Raw genomic sequence first — 17,471 nt, forward strand, 5'->3', positions numbered from 1 at the left:
TCGACCTAGGGGCAGCTAGTCAATGGGTGCCAGGTTCTACCAGGCTGGAGCTTCTCCACATCCCACCACAGAGACCAGAGAGGCAGGCGAGGTCCCTGGGCTGTGAGAGAGTCCCTGCCCAGGTGCAGGGCAGCAGGGGGCGGGGTGGGGTGGCCCTGGGCCATGCACTCTGGCTCAGTTCTCCTTTCATGGGGCGGAGGGCAGATAGGAGTCAGAGGATTGCCTTGTATAATAAATTATTTCAGACGGTAACCAGGTATAAGGAAAGCATAACCAACATCCATGCCCTTACTACAGAGTTTTAACAAACATCTGTCCAACCTTCTGTGAACTCATTTGGCCCTGAAGCAGAGAGAGGCTAAGGGATGTGGACCCGCTAGTTAAGTGGGGGGACCTGGGAGGCAAACCCCACCAAAGTCCCTTCCTCTGTCTCAGGAGCATCAGCCCTGTGTGTTCGCGGTTTGCTGAGCTCTGCGCAGGGGAAAGCAGTGCCAGGCTGTGGACCAGGCACTTCCTGCCTGTTTCCTTGGGTCCCGAGGTGTGGGGCTGGGCATGGGCTCTGGCCACATGGGGCATCAGTGCAGCGCCAGCCTGGGCCACACGGTGACTACACAGCGTTCGTGGGCTCTCCCTATGGGGCACCGGGAGGTGGGCCCTGCCAAGGCCACGCTGCAGGTGGCAGAGCAGGCCTGAGCCCTGGCATCGGCACTGACCCTTCTGCTGGGTGGGGGTGGGGGGGCGGGGAGGGCGGGTTCTGCATCCTCTGACTGGAAAGGAGCACCTTGGGTCCAGGGCCAGAAGGGAGGAACTGAGTCCCGGCAGGTGTGATCCTGGGAGCCGCACAGCTTTGGCGCCTCGGTGGACAGGGAGGGCGTGGCTCTACCAGGGCAAGTGAGGCAGGCGGGATCACAGGGGCCCGTGCTGGAGGTCTGACTGGGCACGCCCTTCTGGCCCTGCCTGCGCCATCAGCAGCTTGGACATCACTGCTCTTTGTGAGGGGGCTCCAGCAGTGGGTGCCGGGGTGAGGGGGCTCGGCTGGTTTGGGGAGGGTCTGAAGGGGGTGGCCGTGGTGTGGGGATGTTTGGCCTGGACCCTGCTGGGGAAGGGAGAGGGGCCAGGCCTCCCCTCCGAAGCTCCAGGCACTCAGAAAGGGGAGGGGACCGCAGCGAGCCCGGGAGCCGGACGCCCACCTCTGTCCCGCCCGGCCCGCCCGCCCACAGGTGGGGTGCTATGGAATATGACGAGAAGCTCGCCCGGTTCCGGCAGGTCCACCTCAATCCTTTCAACAAGCAGCTTGGGCCCTGGCAGCATGAACAGGGGCCTGGCAAGGAGGCCCTGCAGGTCGCTTCTGAAGGTGGGTGCTGGGGGCTGCTGTGCGGGTGGTCTGACCCCGTCACACCGGCCCCCCCTCTACAGGGTTCCTCCCGTGGACACGCGGGGGCCCCCCTCTTCTCTGCAGCACAACCCGCTTTCCATCTGTTGCATCCCCTGGGGAATGAACACTCCCCAGGGCAGGGATGTGTGCCTGTCTTGTCACTGCTGTGTCCCAGGGCCCAGCGCACAGCGGGTGCTCACTGGGAGAACGCTTGGGGCGTGAACTCAGCGCCAAGATCTGGAGGGTGAGAGGTCAGCAGGACGTGAGCCCCGAGACTGCGGATGGAGCCAGCGGGGTGCTGGGGGCCCCGGGGGTGTGTGTGTGCAGAGGTGGCCGGTGTCTACACGGGGTTTCACGTGTTCTGGTGTGTAGTGCTCCGGCGGCCCTTCTCGAGCCCGCAGATGTACACACGAGGCGTGGGCCTTAGAAATCGGCATGTTTCTGTAGTATTTACTGGTTTTGCATGGCACTCTCCTGTCTGCACAAGGATTCGGGTTCCTTTGCAAGTGCAAACAGGGCCGATGCCAGGGCAGGGCCCTGCTTCCCTCGCCTCCCGTGGGCTCCACGACTTCCTCCTGGGGGTGGCAGGCTGACTCGTCTCTCTGCCGCCCTCCCCAGAGGCCCTGCCCGAGCTGCCCCCGGGAGAGCCAGAGTTCCGCTGTCCTGAGCGTGTGATGGATCTAGGCCTGTCCGAGGACCACTTCGCCCGCCCTGTGGTAAGGTTCAGGGTCTGCGGGCGGGGAGGGGGACAAGGTGAGCCCCCAGAGCGCGAGGACCCGGCCATGTCCACCTCAGCAGGGGCTCCTGGGCCTGGAATCTGAGGCCCATGTGACACCTGGCTCCCACCCGCAAAACGTGTTTGCGGGCCTGTGGGGACGGGCTGGACCTGGGGTTGGGAGCCTGGGCTGCTGTTCTGAGCGCTGTTCCCTCCCCTCCCGGGTCCTGTGAAGCAAATGTGAGAGTCAATTCCACCTGCGGTCCCAGGGAGTCCTATAGTCATGCTGTAGGGTGAGGGAGAGGACGGGACCCTCACCCTGCCCACACCCGCTGCCCACTCAGCTAGGCAGGGCCACTCTTGTCTGTGCTATATTTTGTTCCATGGAAATCTTGCTGTTTCTTGTTTTTTTTTTTTTGTTGTTTGTTTGTTTTCTAATAAAAGGGCTCTAATAATTTTTTTTTAAAGTTTGAAAATCTTCCTGTTTTATGCAAACTATCTCCAACTTTTGAGAGAAACGTTATAGTAACATTCAAATATGATTCTTAAAAAATTCACCTGGAGACCCCAGTTCTCGTCTGCTGTTCACTTTTGTTGTTCATGTGGCCTTTGCGCTTTGCTGCTGCAGGTACCTATTTCATTTATGTGCTTTGTATCTTTATTATACCATTTCTGAGCCCCTCCTATGGGCCACACACTGGTTTCCAAGAGAGGTGTCACCTCCTCTTTGCCTGGAGGCTCAGTGTACTGGGGGGAGGAGCACGGCTCCTGAGGGCAGTGACACTGCTTTCCTGGGACAGGATCAGCCCCAGCTCTGAGCCCCGGCCTGTCTCCCTGCCCCTGAGTCTAGGGGCTTTGTTGGGCCCCGCCCCCGGTCCACCTGTGAGGTGCTGGGCCAGGGGCGGGTGGGTGCCCGGGGTGTCTATGAGCTTGGTGACCGAACCAGAGGCCACTTCCTCTCCTTGTCGACAGACGAGTGTCATTTCCCGGCTTTCCTCCAAGAGGAAGTTCTGTAGAAGTAAGTGAAATAGCATAGCCAGAAAAGCGATTGGATTTCTAAAAGAGGGAAGTGTGTTTCGAAAAACATCCTGAATTAGGTCTCCAGAGGCCCGTGGGTGGACAGGTCCAGAGAGGGGCAGGTGGTGTGGTGCGGCTCCTGCCTCTGCTGCCCGGGTTCCCGGGCCTTGAGCAGGTCCTCGGCCACCTGGGCCACCTGGGCGAGCAGGGCCAGGGAGGTCTTCTCTGGGCCCAACTGCCTATGAGGCTGGGCCTGGCCAAAAAGGAGAGCACGCAGGGGGCATCTGACCGTCACTGTCCCCAAACCCGCCACCTCCCGCCTCCACCCGAGCAGGGCCTGTTCCTGGCCTCTGACATCCAGCAGCTGCGGCAGGCCATCCAGGAGTGCAAGCAGGTGATCCTGGAGCTGCCGGAGCACTCGGAGAAGCAGAAGGACGCCGTGGTGAGGCTTATCCACCTCCGGCTGAAGCTCCAGGAGCTGAAGGTGGGTGCCGGCCGCCGCCCTCCAGGCAGCTGGAGCTGGGCTGGGGCACGCGCGTCCGGAGGCCGGGCCGCCTCTGGGGCAGCGGGGCTGAGGTTCCACCCTCCGCACCCGACTGGCCGAAGCTCCCCAGGCAGGCGGGAGAGAGATGGGCCGTCACCCCAGGTGCAGCATGTGTCTCTACTAGTCTGATGGTGATCACAGTCCTGAGTCATGTGTCCACCCACTGGAGCGAGTGGGTCAGTTAATCCCACCTTGAACCACGTGACCCAGAGCAGGGGCTGGTTTGCCGAAGGTGACAACAGAAGGGCTCATGGATCCTGGAAGCCAAACACCACAGGGGTCCATCATGTAGTCCTTGAGTCTGTGCCCTGTTTGGCTGGGGCCCCGCCGCATCCCTGCACTGGTTCCTGAGTCCCTGGGAATATAGAAAGTGGAATGTTCATTAGAATATAGGTAAGGCTATGGCACGAGCTAAGACACCCCCAGATACAGTGGCTTAAAGGAATTGGTTGTGTAGTTTTACTCATGTGGAAATGTTGTAGGTGGCCCAGGGCCCCTCTGGCAGCTCTTGGTATCGGAGACCTCAGGTCCTCCTTTTTCGGTGCTCTGCCAGTCCCTGGCAAGTCCACGACAGCCCCCCGCTGCCTCTGGGTCTGCACCCAGCCAGCAAAAACAGTGTGGGAAGGGCAGCGAAGGCCCTTTCACCCCTGCTCACGTGCCGCCGGGGCAGCACCTAGGTACAAAGGTAGTCTGTAATCTGGGTGGTCCCGGCCTGACCAATCACTGTGTTCTATTGTAAGGGAAGGGCTGTGGCACTGGGGTAAATTTCACAACCTCTGTTACACGTGGTTACCTGGGAGACGCAGTCAAGGGGCTCGTGTGACGGGAAAAGAGCTGCTGCCTGGCTCACCTGTGACCCCTCCCCGGCCCCAGGACCCCAGTGAGGATGAGCCCAACATCCGAGTCCTTCTCGAGCACCGATTCTACAAGGAGAAGAGCAAGAGTGTGAAGCAAACCTGTGACAAGTGTCACACCGTCATCTGGGGGCTCATTCAGACCTGGTACACCTGCACAGGTGGGCCGAGACCAGACTGCTCCTTCTGGCCTGGCACTCCAGGCCCCAGGGGAGGGGGAATTCTCTGCTGTGTTTTCGGTATTTACTGAGCCCTGTGGCGTGGGGGGGATGGGAGGTAGAGCAAGGGATGAAAGACCCAAATACCTGCCTTCACCAGGCTCACATCCACTAGCCATGCGTGGCTATTCGAATTTCAATTAATTAAGGTAAATAACTAGTTGCTCAGTGGTACCACGCACATTCCAAGTACACAATAGCCACATGAGGCTGGTGGCCAGCCATTGGACAGTGCAGACAGGACGTTTCCATCATTGCAGAAAATTGCATTGGAGGTGATGTCCTGGATGAGAAATCACATAAATGAATGAAATGGTATGTTAGACAATGGTGTGTTATGTAAGCAGCGACAAGGGGCTGCTCTGGGTGCCTTTTCACTTCTCACCTGGGCAGAGTGAGGTTGCCACGTGTGCGAAAAAGAATAAGGAAAGGGACTAGTATGTGTTGGGGAGGGGAATGGGTGCCACGTTAGGGTGAAATGAAAAGGCATGATGTGACACTTAATAAAAGACTTGGAGGTTGGGGGCAAACCAGGAGTATATCTAGGAAGGAACATTTCTTCAGGGGAGCTGTCTGTGCAAAGGCCCTGTGGTCAGTGTGTGTCCAGTGTCTTCGAGGAGGAGCAGAGAGCAGTGTGGCTGGAGCACTGTGTCAGGGAGGAGGCATGGTAGAGGTGGGCTCAGAGGTGGCTAGAGCCTTTTGCGTAAGTGCGCTGGGGCCACGGGTGAGTGCAGGACGTACTTAGGTTTTAACTCCGGCTGCTGAGCTGAGCGTGGCCTGAAGGAGGGAAAGTGATGGACTGTGACCAGGGTGGGGCATTCGGATGAGAAGGGGCCAAGTGCAGCCCTAGCTGAAGGACTGGGATGACGTCTCAGTAGGTGGAAAGATGGAGCCACTGAAACCTGAGCTGGGAAGACTGGGGTGGGATTGGTAAGGAAGAGCTGGATTCCACCCAGACAGCTTGGGTTTGAGCCCTTTACGCACCCAGATGGGAATGGCAGGTAGGCCCCTGGCCCTTTGAGTATGGAGTTGGGGGGAAAGGTCTGCACGTACCTTCAGGGCAAGACTTGGGTGGGGACTGAAGGGACCTTTGACATTTGGGAACCTGCCTTGGTGCCTGGAGAGGCTCTTGCGTTGGTCTGGGAATCGGAGTACAGGCCCCTGGGGGTCCCGGCAGCTGAAGGTCAGCCTGGGCTGCAGGGTGACCACCCTTCTAAGAGGCACGTTGTCGGGCCCCCAACCAGGGTGTTATTACCGCTGTCACAGCAAGTGTTTGAACCTCATCTCCAAGCCCTGCGTGCGGTCCAAAGTCAGCCACCAGGCCGAGTATGAGCTGAACATCTGCCCCGAGGCAGGGCTGGACAGCCAGGATTACCGCTGTGCTGAGTGCCGGGCACCCATCTCTCTGCGTGAGTGCCCCGGGGGAGAGCAGGGCACAGGGCGGAGGGGAGCTGCCTGGGCCAGGAGCCCTGCCGACAGCTGTATGAGAAACTTGGGTGCGTGCGATGGCTAAGGGTAGCGTGACTCCGGGGCACGAGTCCTGCTCCTTTCCTGGGGGAGCGACAAGGGGCTGCTCTGGGTGCCTTTTCACTTCCCACCCGGGCAGAGTGAGGTTGCCACGTGTGTCCCCTAGGAGTCCCTGCGGGGCTGGGCTGCACTCAGCCTCCCATGTGTGGCCCCATCGTCACAGAAAACCCACCTCGATGGGGAAATCCCGCAGCAGTCGCTCACAGGCTGTGTATCGGGCCTTCTTCCCAGAAACATACTGCCTCTGGCAGTCGCCTGGCGGGAGTCCTACTATTGTCCCATTTTTTTTACTGGTGAGAAACAGGGAAGCAGGGTGGCCTAGAAGACGATGAGTCGGGTGTGGAAGGTGGAACCCTTGGCCCCTCTGGTTCTCGTCCTGTGTGCCGTGGGCGCAGCTGGGGGAGGGACCTCGCAGGTCTCCCAGACTTTGTAATGCTTTCCCTCTCCACAGGGGGTGTGCCCAGCGAGGCCCGGCAGTGCGACTACACCGGCCAGTACTACTGCAGCCACTGCCACTGGAACGACCTGGCCGTCATCCCAGCGCGTGTGGTGCACAACTGGGACTTCGAGCCGCGCAAGGTGGGCGGGGAGCGCAGCGAGGTGGAGCGAGGGGCACGGCCCTGGGGTACAGCCCCCGCTGGCTGGAGATTGGGTGGGGAGGGGGCGTGGCCTGGGGCGTGGCGCCGGAAGTGTCCCCCCCCCCGCAGGTGTCCCGCGGCAGCATGCGCTACCTGGCGCTGATGGTGTCGAGGCCCGTGCTCCGGCTCCGGGAGATCAACCCTCTGCTGTTCAACTATGTGGAGGAGCTGGTGGAGATCCGGGTGAGGCTGGGGAGGGGGCGGGCGTGGGGCGACCCTGCTCCCCCTGGGGTGTGGTGGATCGGAGAGATGCCGCCTGCTTAGCTGGGCCCCGCCCCTGTCCTTTAAGTTAAAGTCGCTAAAGCAACTGTCCAGCCACAATATGAAATACAACACAGGGATCAGAGGCAATCTGAATTTTTCTAGTAGCCACATTAGAAAAAAATTAGAAGCAGGTGAAGTTCATTTCAGTGATGTAGTTTATCTAACCCAACCTATCGGTGTACATTATGGAGATACACTGCACTGTTACTCTTTCTTGCACTAGTCTTTGCGTCCCAGTGTGTATTCTCCACTTAACCACGTCTGTGCGCTCAGGTGCTGGACGCACCTGAGAGTGGTGGGGCCACTCTCTTTGCCATTCAGCAGGAGGCCGGGGTGGGGCACGGGCAGGTGAGGGTGCCTCAGGCTGGTGCTGAGAGGGGTGGGGCTTGAAGGGGAGCGGGCTGAGGCACGGCAGGCCGAGCTGCCGAGATCCCGGGCTGAGGAGGGGTTTGACTGGTCAGTCTCCATCGATGGAGGCAAGCTCAGATGCGCCTGAGGTATGTGTGCACGTGTGGAGCTGGGCTCGGGGGAGAGACTGCGGACGAAGGAACCTCAGGGTCCTCCTGCCTGGCCAAGAAGCTGTGTCTTGAAAACTTGAGCTTGGCTGGAGCGCTCAGATCCGGGGCTGTGCTGGGGGACGGGAAGGTACCTCCTGTCCCCTACTGACCCAGAGCGTAAGGTGACATGAGTTCCTACAGAGCCAGAGCAGGGCCAGCCCCTCCCCCACAGACACACCAGGCACAGCCCATGCCCCCACCAGGGATGCCCACCGGCCCCTCTCGTCCACAGAAGCTGCGCCAGGATATCTTGCTCATGAAGCCGTATTTCATCACCTGCAGGGAGGCCATGGCGGCACGCCTGCTCCTGCAGGTCAGCCCGCCTGCCCCGGGGGTGGGGGGAGGGGATCTGTCGGGGAGGGTGGGGGGGAACAGACCAGGGCCGTGGGGGGATGGCTTGATGCCTTGCGTGTGTTGTGCTGTTAGCAGAAGGTCTCCACACTGTCACCGGGAACACTAGGTCTGCCGTAAACAAACAGGCATTGTACCCACAAAAACCTGCTCTGATTCCATCCCCGTGAGGGGCGCTGAGAGGAGCGGGTCTCATCCTGCAGCCTTCATGGGAGTCTCCATGGAGTGGACCAGGCACGGGCCAGCCCAGGAAGGGCTGACCACGAAACACTTTTCAAGGCTTACCTGTTTATTTGTTCTACAAATACTCACTGGGTGCCTGCTGCCGGCAGACAGTGTCTGGATCCTGGGGGGCAGGGAGCAGAGCAGTGCCCTTCGGGTGGGCAGAAAAGAAAAGTAGGAAGCAGCGTGGCGGGGGTTGGCGAGGTGTGTGGATGAGATACAGTGGGGAAGGGGGCCCAGCTGCAGCGCGAGGGTGCTGGCCCGCCACCGGGGTCACGCTGGCTGGGCCTGCAGCTCCAGCACCGGCAGCACTTCGTGGAGAGCGACGAGATGTACTCCGTGCAGGACCTGCTGGACGCGCGCACGGGCCGCCTGGGCTGCTCGCTGGCGGACACCCACACGCTGTTCGCCAAGCACATCAAGCTGGACTGCGAGGTGGGCCCCCCCGCGGGCCAGGTGGGGAGGGCGGGAGGGGGGCTCTGGTGGACGTGCCCCCCACCCTGGGAGCGGGCACTGACCATCCCGCCTCGCCGCCAGCGGTGCCAGGCCAAGGGCTTTGTGTGTGAGCTCTGCAGAGAGGGTGACGTGCTCTTCCCCTTCGACAGCCACACGTCGGTGTGCGCCGACTGCTCCGCCGTCTTCCACAGGTTGGTGCTTGAGACCCTGACCCCCGACCCCTACGCTGACCCCCAACCCTCTCCGATAGACACGGGGAGAGGGAGGGAGGGAGACACTGGGGCTTGATCTTCGCCGCCGGGTTTCCGATCTCTTTCCCTTGATCCTGAGATGTGGACTTAGACCCTGATGGTGAGACTCAGCTGAAGTTCCGCTGGGAAGAAGCCCCCGTGGGCTGGGGAGGGGTGCGCAGCCCAGACCCCGCGGGTGCGCACGTATCCGGCTGGCTTCCCTCCTCCACCGGGACTGAGGTTTAGCTGAGGCCAGGGCTTCCTAAACTTCTTAGCTCGTGTGATTTTTTTTCAAACGTTCCCTAGACCACGAGAAATACCTAACATTTTTGTGTATTAAGTACTTAGGTTCAAACAACTTAAGCATTTATGTCCTAAAGACTTGTGGATGTTTGGAAGAAAGATATTTGAATTCGTCAAGCACAGTTACCAATAGGCGTGCGCCTGCTGGGTCCACACAGCTTCTCACACTGGGCTCAGATGGGACCCCGCCACCCGTTTCAGTCCACACTGGTTTTTCCTGGCACTTGGTGTTCCTCAGAGCCACCGCCGACCTCATAGGTCTGCAGAGCTGGGATTGCGGTTGCAGTGACTGTAGCAGAAGCTGTTGTTAAAACCGTGAGCTCCCTCGAGCTAGCAGTTTGCATGGTGTCTGTCCTGTCAAATACCGCTACGCCCCCTTCAAACATTTAAACTGCCGTGGGGACCGTGTGCACCTCCACAGAGCCCTGAGTGGAGGCTCTGCACGGCAGTGGGGACAGGTCGGGGGTCACTGAGCTCTGAGCAGAACCCTCCCTGTCACAGGGCCACAGGCAATAGGTGAGGAGCCGTTAGGAAGGGCCCGCACACAGGGACAGGACAGCAGGCCTGGCAGGCACACCTGGGTGCATCCTTCTGCACTGACCCTCTGGGAGAAACTCTGCTTCAGTTTCCCCGTCTGTCTGGGGGGATACTGGGACCTGACTTAAGGAGCTTGTGAAGACTTGGTGGTAGATGTCTACGTGCAGGGAGCCATGCCCCTTCCCGGGCTGACCCTGTCTCCCTGCCCCCAGGGACTGCTACTACGACAATTCCACCACGTGCCCTAGGTGTGCCCGCCTTACCTTGCGGAAGCAGTCACTCTTCCAGGAGCCTGGTCCAGACGTGGACGCCTAGAGCAACGGAACCCCTCGTGGGCCTGTCTGGGGCCCGCCCTGCCGGTCGTTGCCGAAGTCAAGGTGTTTCTTGTGCTCTGGAGACCCTAGGCTACAGCCCCTGGACCTCTCCTCAGCACCTCGGGGACGATGGTAAGCTCTGGGGGATGACTGGCCTCGTGGGGCATCACAAGGACCATCATCCCCTAGCGCTTACCGGGACTTGGGGCAGCCACGCCTGGCTGTTTTCCGGCTGCTGTGTGGGCCAGGATGTGCACCTCCTCCCCAAACTGCAGAGCTTTAAGGGGAGGGGAGTGGGAGAGGGATTCTTCTCATCTCCCCTTGGCCAAGAGCCCCCCACACCCTTGGGACCAAGGCTGCTGGGCCTGGGCCACCCTGGAAATCCTGGAGGGCTTCCGGGGAGTGGCCGACAAGACTGAGGATGCCAGCTGCACACACTCAGCCTTGGCCTGAGTTTTATCTGCGGTGGATGGTTTGGGTTCTACGTGGAGGCTCCCTCCCCCAGCCCCTTGTCTCTCTGGGGACCTCTGGTTGTCCCTGGCTGGGGCTGTTCATAACTATCTCCCAAGGGCCCTGCCCCTGCCTCCCACCAGGGTTCTCTCTCTGGGTCCTCCTCTGGCGGGCCAGTCCAAGGGTTACTGGCTTTTTCTACACAACGTGGAAGGAAGGGGCCATCTAGCTGTCACCGCTGGGTGGACTGGCCGCCGCTCCTGCCTTGGCCCAGCCCAGCTTACCCTGGTGTTCCAAGCTGGGGGGCTGGGGGTCCCACCCAGAGAGGCTGCCCTGCTTCCAGGTGTGGAGCAGGGACCGTGCCCCCGGGGGAGGTCAGGGTTAGGTGAGAGGGCTGGTGACAGTAGGCCTGGGACCCAGTGTGCCGAGGAGCCGCGTCCTGCCACCGCGGTGCCTGCCTGCAGAGGCCTCGGACACTCCGACCGGGGGCCTTCTGTTTGGAGGCCTGAGGTCTTTGCTCCAGCAGAGGGAGCCCGGGATGCAGGACTGACCCCCAGCTATCCAGCGGGGGAGCTGCGTTTGCTGGGACCCTTGGGAGACCCTGCCGTCCAGGGGAAGGCCCGTGGGAGGAGGACGTCTCAGGACACGGCTGCGCAGTTCTGCCCCCCTCCCTGCCCTGGAGTGTGCTGACTATTGACGCACAGGTGGGCGGTGGGCAGGGGGCACAGCCACCGGGGCGTCCATCACCTTTGGGAAGCCCGAGCAGAGGCTCGGCCAGCAGAAAGGAAAGGCCAGCCTAGTTAGCTGGTGGGCTGACGTGGGCGGTGGGTCAAGACAGCGCCACCCCCTCCTCACCCCGCTGCACCCCAGGGAAGCCCTGTCCGGTGGCTTTAGGCGATCCCCTCCTTCAGTGCTGAGCACAGTGGGAGGCTGGCCCCCATCGGGACCCCTTTCTTCTCGGGGTTGAGCGGGGGTTAAAGGCTAAGTGCCCTCTTCCTACACCCCAGACCTGCACACGTCTCACCGCAGCATCGCATTTCTGTCATAAGGATGTTGGCTGTCCCCGAATTTACCGTGTCATCAGCAGGCTATTCCAGCTACTATCACTGTGTCCACAAGAAACGTTAGTAGCTGCCATTTGTTGGGCAAAGTTGGCTTTTTTTTTTTTTTTTTTAAACTACCCCCGTTACCTCTGCCCCATCTGCCCCTTCTGGATGACACATTCTTTAAGCAGAATCGTGTGTGGGTCTTTCTGGGTCCAGCTCATGGCAGCAAGAACCCACCAAGGAACCAGTGAGCACGGGCAGGCCCTCCCAGGAGAGCTGTGTAATGGGCTGCAACCCGTCTCACTAAATCTGTGTTCTCCAGACCGTGGTGTGTGCGCTGAACTGGGGACAGGGCAGGGTTTGCTTGACATATGAATCAAACACCGGTTTAGCCACAGCCCACAGCCCTCCCCATCCAGCGGGGTCGTCTGTAATCTGGGCATCGTGCCTAGGCCTCAGTGTGCTGGCCCCTCTAAGAGGCACTAAAACACATCCCTGGTGGGGCTGTTTGGGTGCCAGGAAGCGCCGGGCACAGCCTGGCACACGGAGAATGCTCAGTGAGTAGAAGCTACGTCTTCTCTGCATAACCCTCCCGGTGGAAAGACTGTCTTCGTTAACGCACTGTGAGTAGTGCAGGCCCCAGGTCCAGCTCCTGGGAGCCTCTCGCGTCTTCACAAGCTGGACCCACTGACGGGGCCCTTGGACTTCAGGAGAACCCTACACCCCCTCCCAAATTACATTCAAACCTCTGTGTATGTACATTGCTCTAGAGATACGAGCCCTGGTTTTGACCAGGATCTCAGAGAAAACATCAGGAATGGGCTTGAGAAGGTGCCTTTGTCCAGCTACATCCAGACAGGCTGGTACACAGCAGCCCTATGGCCGAGGAGACCTGAGAGCTCGATGGGGGCACAGGCAGAGGGTGGGGGAAAGGCGTGTGAGGGGGTCCATGGGCCTGGTGCTGGCACCCCCAGCTTCAAACAGGTAAGGCTGCACGTGGGCATCACAGGACGCAGCCTCCACCCACCCCCTTCAGGTATAAGAGTACTTCCTTTTAACCTTTTAATTTTGACAAATTTAGGTTTACAGAAGTGTTGCAGAAACACTCCCAGGTACCCATCTCCTGGATTCCATAAATGTTAACATTTGCCCCATTTGCTTCATCCTTTGTCCACGCTCTTGTGAACCGTGTGGCAGTTAAGGTGCCCCTTTGCCTCTAAGTAACTCGTGTGTTACTCCCAAACAAGGACGCTGCCTTCCACGGCTGCAGTGTGGTCATAACATCAGGAAGTTGACATTGATTTGGGACCATAAAACCTACAACAAATCGTATTCAGATTTTGCCATTCAGTTGCCATGTCGTTTTAGCTTTTAATCTGGAAGGGTTCATGACACTGACATTGAAAAGCACAGGCTAGGGACGTCCCTGGTGGCGCAGTGGTTAAGAATCTGCCTGCCAATGCAGGGGACATGGGTTTGAGCCCTGGTCCGGGAAGCTCCCACATGCTGCGGAGCAACGAAGCCCATGCGCCACAACTACTGAGCCTGTGCTCTAGAGCCCGCGAGCCACAAGTACTGAGCCTGCGAGCCACAACTGCTGCTACTGTGGCAGCACAACAACTGAAGCCTGCGCGCCTAGAGCCCCTGCTCTGCAACAAGAGAAGCCACCGCATTGAGAAGCCCGCGCGCCGCGAGGAAGAGGAGCCCCCGCTCACCACAACTAGAGAAAGCCCACGTGCAGCGATGAAGACCCAACGCAGCCAAATAAATTAATTAAAAAAAAAAAAAGGAAAAGCACAGGCTAATTATTCTGAAGACTTTCCTTCAGTGTGGGTTTTTCTGATTGGATTTGGGCTTTGCACTTTTGGTGGGATTTTCACAGAAGTGATGCTGTGTCTGTAGTGTGTCATCTGTCCTACTCCTGGAGATGCTTTGGTCCCTCTGTCTCCTGTGTCCTTTTGACATGTTCCTGGCATTCTTTAGGCATTTGCTTCCTTTCCAGCGTAGCAAGGTATTCCAGGCTTATTCTGTAATTTCCCCAGTCCCAGCCCTGGAACCAGTCATGTTTCTGAGGAGCCCCAGAACCTTCTGGTGGAGCATGGCACTCAGGAAACAAGATGTGGTTGTTGGTTACACTCATGGCTGGGGTAGGAAATGGTAGCGCATGTCCATTTCCTTACTGGTCTATAAACATATTAAAAACCATGAGTTTACACTGATACTTCCAATTTCAAAACAACACAAGAGTCATTCTTCCCCTTTTTCATATTTGCAATTCCCTTGCTTGACAGTGAGACACCCGGCTCCATTATCCATAATATACTTATTTGCTCAATCCTAGAGTACACACAAAGCACCTTCGGCATTGCTCACCTATGCTGGTGAAAAACAAGGCTACTAACAAGCGTTTAATATTTGTTTAGGTTCTATTTTGTCTCTAGTCTGAGGGCATATAGTCAGAATAAGGTGTTTAAATTTTACTTGGGTGTTTCTCCCCCTTCGTTGTGGATACCCAATTCACGTGCAACACGGTTCCGTTCGTATACTCCACTGTTTTATTTCCCTACCCTTGTTTACTTTTGTTTGTGCAATATGTTAACATGGTTCCCCAATCAGAACTTCCCAAAAGGTACAACAGTTACATCCCCCCCCCCCCCCCCCCGCATAACCAATCTCTTTAGTCTCCGGTTTCTCCTTCCTGTGTTTCTTTTCGTACAAGAGTAAGATACGTGTGTATTTTATTTTCCCTTCTTTCTTCCACAAAAGGTAGCACACTCTACTCTTGCACGTTGCTTTTTTTCAATTAATAATATATCCTGGAAACCACATCAGCTGAGTTCTTCCTTATTCTACTATTATGGTAGCTATCACCATTTACAACTGTCTTACATTCCACCGTGTAGAAGTGCCATTTTATATGTGACTATTTCACTCGAGACTCTTCAGGCTGTTCCGTAGCTCCTGCAGTTACAAACAAGGCTGCAACAAATAATCTGTGCACATATATTTTCTTTTGTTGTCAGTGTATCTTTAGGGTATAATCCTAAAAGTGGGATTGCTAAATCAAAAGAAATATATTTTTCACTAGTGTTCAATGCCCCTTGGTAAGGGATGTGCAAACCTGCACTCTCACCAGCAATGAATGAGGGTGCCAGTAACGCCAGAGCCACACCAAGAGAATGTGCAGTCACACTTTTTGATCACTGCCGATCTGAATGAGAAATGGTATCTGTATAGCTTTCATTTGCATTTCTCTTGAGGTCAAGCTTATGTTTCAGGATCTAGTTTACTTATTTATGAATTCCGTTTTGCCCACTTTTCTATTGGATTTTTGGTATTCTCAATCTTTAACAGTCCTTCACTGATCAGGGATATTAGCCCATTATCTGTGAGAAATTTTCTTCCAGTGTGTCATCTGCCTTTGACCTTGTTTGTATTTTATCCTCATAGAAAAGTTTTGTTTTGTTACCTTTTCATATGGTTAAACTGATTAATCTTAAATTTCCTCTGGATTTTGAGTCCTAGAAAATCTTCCCAACACCCATGTCAAAGACATTCATCCATGTGTTTTGTAGTACTTGCATGGTTTCAATTTTTCCACTTAGATCCCTCATCTGTTTATTCTTGTGTATGCTGTGAGTTATGAATTAACTATCTTTTGCCAAATTTTAACCAGCTGTCCTGCACTATTAAAAAAAAAGCCTATCTGTATCTATTTCTGGACTTTCTATTGTATTCTACAGGTCTGAATACCTCCCTGATTCAATCAGAGAGCTTTTATAGTGTGCTTTAATGTCTACTGGAGATAGTCTCCTTGTAGTTTGTTTTAAATAACTTTTCCTGGATTTTCTTTCATTCAATCTTCTTAAAGCACATATTTAGGTAAAATTTTAATGCCAAAATTGATGCTCTTAAGTGTCAAAATGAAAATACCAGAAGCAGGGTTTCCAGGGATGTTAAACACCTGAAAGCAGAGGCTTGGCTGGGCCTCACCCAGGTCACCCTGTCACGTCTGGTCACGCACCGAGTCGCCTAGGAGAGCTGCTTTGAGCGCCACTCCTTCTCACTGTACAGGTCCCTGTAGCAGCTTATTGCATCGTTGATTGCTCTCGAAACTTTCAGGTTCCACGCATCATCAGGGCTGTTACTGGTAAGGACCTGCAAGCCGGCCTCGAAATGTGAGAAGGCTGCTGACAGCTCCCGTGTGGTTAGTTGGCGCAGGGCAGGTGCAGCCTCTTCACCCTCCTCCTCCTCTCCTGCCGGTTCCTGCTCCAGCTGCACCAGCTCCTCATTTGAGAGACCCTCCTCGTGGGACTGCAGCAGCTGGTCCACGTCAGCTTCTCCCACCTCTCCGAGGGCCACACTCTTGGCAAGGGTCACAATATTTTGTTGAAGCTGGGCAATGTTGTCTGTTTGGGAAACACTCTGGAACTGAACACACTCGGGCCAAATCTTCTTCCACACACTGTTCATTGTTGCTGGCCTGAGCTCCTCCCAAGCTATTGCAATGTTGTCCACGGCATCCATGATGCTGTACTTTCTCCAAAACTCCCTGATCTCAGCTGTATCGTCCCCATCTGTTGCTTCTAGGATGTGCTCAAAAGTCCTTCTCAGGTAATGAGCTTTGAAGGTAGAGGCCACACCTTGACCCATGGGCTGGATGGAGTCAGCTGTATTGTCATGAAGATATTCCACTCTTACATTATCAGACAGATCGCTCAAATTTACTGGGTGGCATGGCGCATTGTCTAAGATGAGCAGTGCTTTGTTGGTGAGATTATTTTGGGCACAGTATTTTTCAATGGCAGGGCAAAAAAAGTATGTGAACCACTCATGAAAGATGCTCCTGGTTGCCCAGGCCTTTTTATTGGAGCGCCAAATCACAGGCAAATTGGGCTTGGAGTACCCCTCCAGAGCCTTGGGGTTTTCTGAGTGGTACACCAATAAGGGCTTCAACTTAAAGTCCCCAGCTGCATTGCCGCCAAGCAGCAGCATCAAGCGGTCTTTGGATGATTTAAACCCGGGCTCAGCTTTCTCTTCTACCGAAATAAACGTTCTTTCAGGCATTCTTTTCCAATAAAGCCCTGTCTCATCTACATTAAACACTTGCTGGGGGGTGTACTCACCTTCCTGGATGATGCTTTTCAGGATTTCTGGATATACATCCTCCTTACCAGGAGCCGCGCTGCTCATCTTGAAGTGGGGCAAACAGTGGCGTTCCTTGAATCTCACAAACCACCCTTTACTTGCACTGAACTTTGCTGTTTGAGAGCGCTCCCCTCGTTCACGCTGTAAGTCATCAAACAAACTCTTAGCCTTCTCCTGAATAACGGTGACGCTCAGGGGCACGTTTCGCTGGCTCTGGTCTTCAAGCCACACACGCAACAACCGCTCCATCGTCTCCATGACTGCACTTCGGTGGCGAGTCAAACGGGAGGCTCTCAACGGAGTAGCTATTTGTGAACTCGCTTTGATTTTTTCTTTGTTATCTCGGATTGTCGCCACTGTAGAGACAGCAAGGCCTAAGGCCTTTGCGACCTGGCTGAGCTTTTCACCCACTTCAAACCGTCTTAACACTTCTAATTTCATGTCGAGGGTAATTGCTTTCCGTTCCCTCTTGGCTCTCGGGATGGCCGTCGCATTTCGGGGCCTTTTCCCAGGCATCTTTGCCTCCGGAATGTACTAAAAGAACAGCAGTCCCAGGTGCGAGAAAGCCTGTGGTTATTCTATGCCCCCTTGCAGAACTTGGGGACGAGAAAGTGGGGCTTCGAGGAGGCGCAGGCTGCCGTCCCTGGGGACGTGGAAGGGTCAGCACAGGCCGGCCCACGACACTGCCCAGTTTCAGGCCGGTTC

The 17,471-nt window shown here is 56.3% G+C and overlaps 2 protein-coding genes across 4 annotated transcripts; one reads left to right on the forward strand and one right to left on the reverse strand.

Annotated features, from left to right (window-relative positions):
• The first annotated feature begins 1,224 nt into the window (after positions 1 to 1,224).
• DEF8 (differentially expressed in FDCP 8 homolog) lies at positions 1,225 to 10,123 on the forward strand. 3 transcript variants are annotated; one of them, XM_065899579.1, is made up of 11 exons: positions 1,225 to 1,354; positions 1,994 to 2,091; positions 3,442 to 3,591; positions 4,525 to 4,666; positions 5,968 to 6,132; positions 6,702 to 6,829; positions 6,958 to 7,071; positions 7,942 to 8,022; positions 8,577 to 8,717; positions 8,820 to 8,929; positions 10,021 to 10,123. In XM_065899579.1, the coding sequence occupies exons 1-11, from the start codon at positions 1,231 to 1,233 to the stop codon at positions 10,121 to 10,123; spliced, it is 1,356 nt and encodes a 451-aa protein (XP_065755651.1). In that variant the 5' UTR covers positions 1,225 to 1,230. The 3 variants fall into 3 exon arrangements, with proteins under 3 accessions (XP_065755651.1, XP_065755650.1, XP_065755649.1); XM_065899578.1 differs by having other exon boundaries at positions 1,231 to 1,354; positions 8,628 to 8,717; XM_065899577.1 differs by having other exon boundaries at positions 1,231 to 1,354; positions 3,472 to 3,591.
• Positions 10,124 to 15,650: 5,527 nt separating this feature from the next.
• On the reverse strand, positions 15,651 to 17,282 carry LOC136140358 (tigger transposable element-derived protein 1-like). The gene has a single exon (XM_065898427.1). The coding sequence runs from the start codon at positions 17,280 to 17,282 to the stop codon at positions 15,651 to 15,653; it is 1,632 nt and encodes a 543-aa protein (XP_065754499.1).
• Between the last annotated feature and the right edge of the window lie 189 nt (positions 17,283 to 17,471).

The sequence above is a fragment of the Phocoena phocoena genome, chromosome 20, assembly GCF_963924675.1.
Source record: "Phocoena phocoena chromosome 20, mPhoPho1.1, whole genome shotgun sequence".
NCBI lineage: Eukaryota > Metazoa > Chordata > Mammalia > Artiodactyla > Phocoenidae > Phocoena > Phocoena phocoena.